The 10,085-nt window shown below is 43.8% G+C and overlaps 1 protein-coding gene across 3 annotated transcripts; it reads left to right on the top strand.

Moving 5' to 3' along the window:
- Nucleotides 1-268: 268 nt before the first annotated feature.
- Nucleotides 269-9,599, top strand: LOC103698083 (uncharacterized). Of its 3 annotated transcripts, none has more exons than XM_088719745.2 (3): nt 269-426; nt 1,915-2,873; nt 3,002-9,599. In XM_088719745.2, the coding sequence occupies exon 3, from the start codon at nt 7,909-7,911 to the stop codon at nt 9,058-9,060; it is 1,152 nt and encodes a 383-aa protein (XP_088575871.2). In that variant the 5' UTR covers nt 269-426; nt 1,915-2,873; nt 3,002-7,908; the 3' UTR covers nt 9,061-9,599. The 3 variants fall into 3 exon arrangements, with proteins under 3 accessions (XP_088575871.2, XP_038989812.2, XP_088575872.2); XM_088719746.2 differs by having other exon boundaries at nt 421-558; XM_039133884.3 differs by lacking the exon at nt 3,002-9,599 and having other exon boundaries at nt 1,915-2,708.
- The last annotated feature ends 486 nt before the right edge of the window (nt 9,600-10,085 follow it).

Raw genomic sequence — 10,085 nt, 5'->3', positions numbered from 1 at the left:
GAACACTCTCTAGTGGAGAGGGGGGCTAATTAATGGAGGTTGCTATGCGGTTCTCCTCAACCTTCTCTTTCCTTTTCTTAAGCACATTAAAAATAAAAATTAAAAAAAAATAAAAATAAAAAACCGAGGAGGAAAAGCGAGAGTGTCAATATCAACTTTTTAGTATTAAGAAAATGTAAACAACAAAAAGGTGCACGCATGTATTTTTCTTAGTAATATGTGACAGGTTGCCTTCAAAGATTCTCCCACTGGCAGTCCAATATAAATATCGACTCCCCCCCTCCAACACCATCCCACCCCACCACGCTTTCCTCCACCACCTCCGATCATTTGCCTCTCCCTTCCACCGGCTTCAGCCTCCGTACGTCTTGTTAAGCTCCTCTCACCAACTTTCCTCCTCTTATCTCTCCCATGGCTACCGTCGAGGTGATCCACTTCTCTATACTTTTCCCCCCGTTAACAAACATGTCTCCATGTCCCTGGACTGGATTACAGCTTCTTCACAAGATCGCTTACGTTTTATTTCGCCACAGTTTATTAGCTTACCATGTAACCGAGGTAAAATAGATGATGATGATGCAAATTTTGACCTAGATCTGGTCTCCAAGTTGTCTGATTAGATCCACCAGATCCTGATAGATTGCTATATGGTTTCCAAATTTTAAAATTAGTCGACAAGGTGATCTGTGATAAGTTGTGCTAAGCCAGTTCCTGGCCTTTTGAGGCAAATTTGTAGACGAGATGGTTGACACCAAGTAAGTTAGGGAGGAAGTCTTCGGTTCCTCTTGATTCAAAATCATCATTTTTGTGAGAGTTGTAAACGTAGGAACACCCATATTGATCATGGTTTGAATTATCTGGACGCTAGTCAGATCTATGGTCTTGGATTTGGATAGGATAGAGTTCTGGACGGAACCATTTAGATCTGAAAGTTCTGAATCTTAGTTTATTAATAACTGGGCTAGATCTAGTGGATCTTAGTTCACTTCTAATAAAATTGCGAGGTCTGGTGTGGGGCCTCGATCGGGGTCCGAATTTTTGACAGGTCGGGCATCAGGGTTGATTTTAATCAACAAGATCCACTTGTATTCCATATCACTGTTAGTTTAGTGCAACCTGGTTACTAGTCCGTTCATTTTTACAGTTTTTTGTCCAATATTTTTCAGAAAATTTGTGAAAGTGAAATAGACATTCCGTTTTTTTATTTTTTCAACAAAATTTTGTATCATATTTTAAATAGCTCTAATATTATATTTTCTTTGTGATCATATTTAGCTTTAATTTGAGCAATCAACAACAATCTAAAACAATCTCATGATGCTAGAATTATCAATTTTTGTATACTTAAATATTTTATAAATGTAATATATAATAATATAAAATATATATTTAATATGAGTTACATGTACCATGTATAGTTATTCATTTATTTGCGGGGGGACTTGTATCCAATTTAGTGATCTACCATATGTAGACATGTATTATTTGTGGAGGCATGCTATATCTTTCTTCTAACACTAGGAACACTATTTTTTATTACATTTGGCTGTTAACGGTAGACCCTAAGCCGGTCAACAAAAATCCAGCTTGACCAATAAATTTTGCTGCCCGACGGTGGAACGATCTTAGAGCCCAAACATAATGAAGCTCCAAATATTTCAATCCAAAACTCAAATTCAGTTGGGTGGACTAAGTCACGCTGGTTCGGACCATATCCTAAAATGATTTCGATCATGCCCATGACATTGGTATAACTTGGATTAGATGAAGATATACCTACGTCATGGGCATATTTAGACTCGCCTGATCCATATTGGAGACGCATGGAGCTAACCAGTTTGGGCCTATGAACTATAAGCATGGAGCATTCTTCGTTTCTCGATTATTACAAAGGTGGCGGTTTTGGACACGCAGGTGGGAACAACTCCGGTCATCGAGGCTCCGACAGAAGCTCCGGCCGTCCCTGCAGAAGCCGAACCAGCTCCCGCGCCGACCGCTGAGCCGGTAGCCGAGACTGAGCCCGCTGCACCCCCCGTCGAAGAGTCCAAAGAAGAAGCCCGAGCCGCCGCACCCGAGAAGCCGGCCCCAGAAGCACCAGCAGCGGCAGAGCCCGAGGAGAAGCCTCTTGAAGAGCCTGCAGTCGAGGTGCCGGAGGCCAAGGCCGAACCAGAGGCTGAGGAACCGAAAGAAGAACCAAAGCCAGAGCCAGAACCGGAGGCCCCTGCTTCTGAAGCCGAGAAGCCCGCTGAAGTGGTCGTCGAGAAGCCAACCGGGGAGGAGCCCAAGGCTGTCGAGGAGGCGGCGCCACCAGCAGTGGAGGAGGAGGCGAAGGCCGAGGTGGCAGAGGAGAAGGCCGCTATCTCGGAGTAAATAAGATAATGCTATGGCTTGTGTGTTTTGTTTGATTAGATGGGGGTTTAGTTTAAGGTTTTCGATATTATTATATCTAAAAATAATGGTTACCTTTAAATAATCAAAAACTAGCTATTATATGGTATTAGAGCTACGAAGTGGGGAGGCTATAATCCTATTTATGGGTGTGTTTTACTTAGTGGATCGGAATTGGTATTGTGCTTTTGGTGTCCTTGATCTGCTGTGTCTATTTTGTAGTCTTCGTTCTTCTTATGTTTTTGGTGATCGAGTGCTCTATCTAGGCTGTGGGCTTTCTGTTGTATTTATCAATTAAGATTGTCTTATGATTTCCTTGATCTATAATGGTGATGTACATAAGGTTGCACTAGTCATATACAAGTCCATCCAGCTGCCAAGAATTCTACAAGCTATATAATGTAAAAAAAGTGATACGATAGTCCATTCATATTGCAAGCTCAGCTTCCGGTGCCGACGTAATTTGGAATTGCTCAATCGAACCGGTGAGTTTGATTAGCATAAATAGATTCAGTTAACAAACCCATTTCCACCGTCCATATAGGTAGATTTTTTTTCTTTTTGAAAAAGTAATGCGAACTGACCATTGCTGCTCTAATATTCATGCACTCAGTGGAGCCTTTCTACGAACACCATGAGTTCGGCGGTGATGGCTGGTGAGACGGAAGAGATGGCCAAAGGGGTGGCGGCCAATACATGCAGGCGGCCAAAATGCCGGCTGGCAGCGAAGCAAGGCCGCTTTCGAGAGGGGCCGAGACCACCCCCTCGTGGTTCACAGTGGCCCAGGCTCCACTCGGCAGCCGGCGTGGACCAACCATCATATCTCGAAAAAGGAACTCAAGATCCTCTAGCGCCACTTCACCGAGATGCTGGAGTTGCCATCGGATCGAGTGAAGAGGTCCCGGACCGCCTGGGCGACGACGGCGGTGGTCATCCAGAGCTTAGGGCAGAGGGTGTCGACAGATTGGGTGGCCCAGGAGCTGTGGGTCGGGGGCCCATTGGAGGACGACGTGGATGTCTTTCCAATGGCGGAGGAGTTCCTCACCATCTGTTTCAAGAGCAGGGAGGACCGGGATGCCACGTTGGAGAATAGGTTGTGGCTAGTGGCAGGCCAGCTGCTGTCCATGGAAGAATGGAAGCCAGACTTTGGTCCGGGTATCAACACAGTCAGCTGCATGACGGTCTAGATCCAGCTTCCGTGCCTTCCACTGGAATACTGGGAGCGGGAGACCATACTGGACATCGTGGCGGCGGGCTAGCTGCTGGCCCTGGACGATTTCACCGTCCAACTTCGAAAGTTAGGGTATGCTAGGTTGAAGATCGAGATCAATGTTCTCGACCCCCTCAAGCTGGGCATCTTCATCCAAGGGGAGAAGCAGAGGTTCTGACAGGTCTTCGTATATGAGAACCTGCCGGCCTTTTGTTTTTCTTATGCCCGAACCGATCACGTGGAGATGCAGTCCCTCCCTGTGCTAGAGCCAAAGGAAGAAGCGGATCGGGGCCCTCTCCCCACGCCGATGGTGGTGAAGGCTCCGATCAAGGGGTTGGTGCAAGCTGAGGTCGTGGGGGCTGAGCGGGGTCACGGGACGATGTTCAGCCCCTGGCTGGCCACCAGCCGCATCCGCCAGTCGAGGTTGGCCGGCGTCAAGGCAAGGGTGAGGAAGGAGGCCGCTCACACCCCCGAGTCGGCCTCAGGGACGGCCTACTCCCACTTGAGGTCGAGCTCCCCAGAAAATCGGCTGACCTCTCCCGTGTCACCACCAGATTCTGACAGCTGGCAGAAGCCAAAAAAGGTGGCCTAGAGAAGCTCTCTAGAGAAGGGACTTTTGACCGGCGAGTCGAGGACGTCTGTGGATGAGGCGAGTCAAGCCCATCCAGACTCAGAGTCTAGTTTGAGTCGTCCGAGTGGGGGGAGTGGTGCAAGTCGGACAGTTGACATACCAATATTGGGCCAAGCCAGGTGAGTCGGGCTGATGAGGTTATGGTGGAGGCCATGTCCAGCCCGGGCCTCTTGAAGCAGGCCAAAAGCCCACCTAAGGAGCGAGGGGACTGTGGGCCTGTGGAGGCTAGGCCTGGCGCCCAGGGGCAAGCGACCCCCATTTTGGGAGAGCGGGCGAGCACACCCAGGGGCGATCGCCTTCGTCTCCGGAGTAGAAGCCCTCTGACGGTGGCCCAAGGGGCTGGATCGTGAGAGGCCACGGGAGAGGCATCGGGTGACGCTAACCTCTGGCAAGGGGAGGTTGCCGGCCATCCTTCGCCTTGAGCAGGTGGCTCTGCGACAGATCTAGAGGGGTGGTCTCCCTTAGTGGTGGTGGTTGCCCCTGTCACTGGCCCGGAGGTGGTGTCGAAGCCCGATGTGGTCCGAATCACAGTGGTCGAAAAGGTTCCTATTCTTAGGAGGGTTTTGGAGATTAGGGGGCGTCGCTAGTGCCGAAGGGTGCATGTGGGGGCTCTCTTTTTCTCGGACTGAGATAGACCCAGGTGGGCCTTCACAACGGCAGGCTATCCAGATGCTACAACGGCGAAGGCGCGGGGGGCCTCCTCATTCCACTCACTCTGAATGAAGATCCTTCTGTGGAGCTATCGGAGGACCAAGAAACCTTTCTTTAGCCCGACCTTCAGAAGATTGGTACAACTTCATGACCCCGAGATGTGTGTGATGTTCGAAAACCATTTGTCCGGTGATAGTCTTCTGCATGCAAGGCAAGCCATCCCTAGATTTTTGGGGTTCTATGTTGTGGAATCTTAGGGATTATCCAAAGGTATCATTGTAACTTGGAGATTGGGGACTTGTGTGGAGTAATTGAGCATTCCCTAATTGATTTTGATGAGCACAAAGCATTTTGAGTATATCTTATGTTGCACTAATGAATTAAATCTAGTGTTTCAGGTAACAATGTAGGAATTTCTGTTTAAGTGCCTCGAGCTTTGGTTCAAAGTAATTTGGCTAAGTATTGGACTCAATTTTAACCAAACATCACGAGTCGACTCCGAAACTTTGCGATCGACTCCGGGTGGTTTGATGTTTTTGGCACAAGCTCGAGTTGACTCCGGAACTCCTCGAGTCGACTCCGACTGAGAACAGACAGAAAGACAGAACGACGGTTTTCAGACCTTATCAGCGAGTCGACTCCTGAAGGTTTCGAGTCGACTCCGATGCCTGGCGAGTCGACTCCAGATAGTCCCGAGTCGATTCCAAAGGGTAACAGACAGAAAGACAGAACGATGGTTTTCAGACCCTGTCAACAAGTCAACTCTTGAAGGTTTTGAGTCGACTCCGATGCTTGGCGAGTCGACTCCAGATAGTCCCGAGTCGACTCCAAAGGGTAACAGATAGAAAGACAGAACGATGGATTTTAGACCCTGTTACCGAGTCAACTCTAAAAGATTGTGAGTCGACTCCGATTCTTGGCGAGTCGACTCCCAAAGGAAAGCAGTCTGAAAAGGCAGAGACTCACTTTTGGAGACCCTGTGAACGAGTCGACTCCAAGTGTTTCAGAGTCGACCCCTAAGATAGTCGAGTCGACTCCAGTAAGGTCCGAGTCGACTCCAAGGCAGAAATGTTCAAAAGATAGAGAATCAATTTTTCAGTCTCTGAGAACGAGTCATCTTCCGAGAATATTGAGTCGTCTCTCAAGTTAGCCGAGTCGACTCCAAGTAAACCCGAGTCGACTCGAGGAAGAAAAACAGAAAGTTGAGTTTCTGGAACCCTGAGAACGAACTGACCCCTAAGTGCCCGAGTCGTCTCCAGCTGTTGGGGAGTCGACTCCAGTTTGGTCTGAGTCGACTCCAGGATGAGGCATGCACTTTAATTCAAATCTGGAATAGTGGGTGAGCCGTCTCCAGTAAAGCACGAGTCGACTCCAGTAACAGCCGAGTCGACTCCAGATCGCACGAGTCGACTCCGATCCTAACGGATACAAGGTCAGGATGTGCACACGGGACAGAACGGCTCCAAATCACTCTTTAATGGCTATTTTCGAATGGAACCACTTAAATAACCAGAGTGAACAGTAGTAGACAACAAAAGAGCTATTCCATCTGAGCATTAAAGCATTTCAACTACCAAGAGCTTCCTAAGAGAAAATACAAGTAAAAGAAGGAAGAGGTGCATTCAACTCAAATCAAAAAGTGCTTCCCTCACATTCAAGGCTCTGCTACTATCCTCCATTTTTCGGCACATTCAAGAGGAGAGTCAGAAATCGAGAAGCCCCCACCTCCTTATCTAAAATCTGTTTGAGGGCTTCTAACTCTACTTTGCTTATATTGTTCTCACACTTGCTTTTTAGAAGCTTTCTTTGTGAACTCTTAAACTTAGTCTTTTTCTTACTTGATGCAATCAGGGGATTGAATCAAGGGTTGTAAGGTTTGTTGGTGAGCCAAAGATAAAACCAACAGTGTAAGGTTGTGGTTGGTGAACCAGAAAAAACCAACTGGGTTTGATTGTCAACCCGAAAAAATAATCGGATGGTTCTAGTCGGTGAGCCTGTCAAAACCGACCGAGTTTATTGTGACCTCGTGAAAACAACAAGTTGGGTTGTGAGCTTGTAAAACAACCGGCTGTAATCCTAGGGATTATAATGAACTCCCAAGTACGGCTTGGAAAGTGGACGTAGGAGCAAGAGTTGGCTCCGAACCATTATAAATTTTTCTATATTTGTATTGCACCTTGTCTCTTTCACTCTCTTCACTCATTGCATCTAGTGATCTAACTAATTCACTTGCAATATATTTAGTTAATCACTCACCTTATTTTTAATTGAGCAATAATTAATTAAAACCAAATTCACCCTCCCTCTTGGGTTGTCTTCTTGGGCAATAAGTGGTATCAGAGCAAGTGCTCTTATATCGATTGGTGTTCCAATTCTTGAAAAGAGTAAAAGATTAAAATGACAAAAACCCTTTTGGATCTTTTCTTAGTGAGGGGCAATCCACCAATAGGCCTCCATTATTCAATGGAACTAACTACACCTTTGAAAGGCTAAAATGAGGATATTTATCCAAGCCCAAGACTATGATGTTTGGAGCATTATAGTTAATAAACCATATATTCCTTCTATCTATGTAGATAACATTGCTATACCCAAGCTCGAAAAAGATTGGGATGATAATGATAGAAGAAAGGCACAACTAAATGCCAAAGCAATGAATGTTCTTTATTGTGCCTTGGACCCTAATGAATTCAATAGAATCTCTACTTGCAATTCTGCAAAAGAGATATGGGATAGACTTGAAGTGACCCATGAGGGCACAAATCAAATCAAGGAATCTAAAATAAACATGCTAGTTCATAAATATGAACTATTTAAAATGGAATTTAATGAAACCATCTCTTGCATGTTCACTAGATTCACTGATATTGTCAACGGCTTAAAAAGTCTTGGCAAAAGTTATACTAACAGTGACCTTGTCAGAAAAATTCTTCGCTCTTTACCAAGGTCATAGGAAGTCAAGGTCACGGCAATCCAAGAAGCAAAAGATTTGAACAAGCTACCACTCAAGGGGCTCCTTGGATCTCTAATGACGCATGAGCTAACAATGAAACAATACAGCGAAGAAGAATCCTCTCATAAGAAAAAAGTAATTGCCCTCAAGTCTACTTCTTCTAACAAAGATCTATCTTGCATTAGCAGTAGTGAAGAAGAAGACAATGAGGAAGATGAAGAAGAAGCTCTTCTTATGCGAAAATTCAGAAGATTCATCAATAGAAAGAAGCCCTTCCATAAGAAGAGAGTTCCCTCGAGTTCCTTCTACAAGGATAAAGGTAAGGAAAAGGAAAGTGAAGAAATCGGATGCTATGAATGCAAGAAGCCGGATCATTTCAGAGCCGACTGTCCATTGCTGAAGAAGGGCTACAAATATAAGAAGAAGAAAGCTCTTATCACCACCTGGACTGACTCCGATAAATCATCATCATCATCGGAAGAGGAACAAGAGAAAAAGGCCAATTTCTGCTTTATGGCAAACGAAAATGAGGTAATATCTGAAGCACATTTAGATTTTACCTTTGAAGAATTGTATGATGCCTTTAATGAACTAATGGATGAATATAGGTCAATAAACCTTAAAAACAAAGAATTGAAGCTAACTAATCAATCCTACATTGATAAAAATGATAAATTGATTAAGGATAAGGACTCTATCGTTAAAGAAAACTTACAACTTAAAACAAACAACCAATTGCTAACTCAAAAAACTGGTACCTTAATTAAAAATAAAGAAAGACTAACTAAGAAAATTTCAGAACTTAAAAACAGTAATCAAACTCAAAAAGATAACTTTACAAAAGATTTAAACTTACTAAAAACAAAAAAATTGAACTTAACAAAAGAACTTGAAAAATATAAACCTATTGTTGAGAAGTTGACCTATAGTTCTGAAAAACTAGAAATGATCCTTAATAGTCAAAGAGTTGTATTTAATAGAGCCGGTTTAGGGTATAAGCCTAAGAACAAGCAAAAATTTCTTAAAAACTTCTTTGTAAAAGTCGGTGAAAGTAAAGCTAAAGATGTAACCTATTTTTGTTGTGGTAAAATAGGACATAAAGCTAATGTGTGTGACCATAGAAAAACAAAAGCTAAAAAAAAGATTAAAAAAATTTGGATTCCAAAAGAAACCAACATAACTAACCTTAAAGGACCCAAGAAAACTTGGGTACCTAAGACTGTATGATTTCCTTGTGTATGAGTGTCTTGTAGCCAAGCTCAATGAACACTGTTGGTACTTGGATAGTAGCTACTCAAGACACATGATGGGTGACAAGGAGCAATTCTTCATCCTAGAATCTAAGAAAGAAGGTGCGGTGACTTTTGGAGACAATAACCAAGGTCACATTATGGGTATCGGTAAAATACAAATCACACCTTCAACCTTTATTGATAATGTTCGGTTTGTAGATGGTCTCAAGCATAACTTACTTAGCGTTAGCCAATTATGCGATAAAGGTTTTGATGTTTTGTTTAAGCCATCTATATGCATCATAACCAATTCAATTGACAATAGCTTAGTTTTCAAAGGACTAAGATGTGGCAATGTTTATGTAGTAGATCTTGATGATTTTGCTAAAAACAGCCACTGCTTAGTAGCTAATGATACTAAGCTCAGTGAGGCAAGTTGATTATGGCATCGTAAATTAGGTCATGCAAGCATTGACACATTATCTAAATTAATTAAAAGAGATTCAGCGATTGGTTTGCCAAAGTTGAAATTTGAGAAAAATAAAATTTGTAGAGCATGTCAATTTGGCAAACAATCTAGAAGTTCTTTTAAGTCCATAAATTGTGTCTCTACTATTAGACCTCTTGAGCTATTTCACATGGACCTTTTTGGACCAACTAGGATCACAAGCCTTGGTGGAAACAAGTATGGTCTTGTCATAGTAGATGATTTTTTTGGATACACATGGGTCATGTTTTTAGCTCATAAAGATGAAGCATTTTCAGTGTTTAAGAAATTCCATAAGGAAGTAACAAACGCAAAAAATACTTGTTGCCCAAGGTGACAAGCCAAGAGGGGGGGGGGGGTGAATTGGTTTCTCTAAATTTTTACTTTCTTAATTGAGTTAATTGACGAGTGAGTGAAGTTAAAACAATACACAATGCAAACACACAAGAAGTATAGTGGTTCGGTGCTCCCCTAAGCACCTATATCCACTCCCCAAGCGACCCCTTAGGAATTCATTATAATCCTGCGGATTA

This window comes from Phoenix dactylifera, chromosome 4 (genome assembly GCF_051530095.1).
Source record: "Phoenix dactylifera cultivar Ajwa chromosome 4, Ajwa_hap1_PhDact_Kaust_v1.1, whole genome shotgun sequence".
NCBI classification, from domain to species: domain Eukaryota; kingdom Viridiplantae; phylum Streptophyta; class Magnoliopsida; order Arecales; family Arecaceae; genus Phoenix; species Phoenix dactylifera.
The sequence above is the reverse complement of the archived record's forward strand: the minus strand, read 5'-3'. Positions and strand labels throughout refer to the sequence as shown.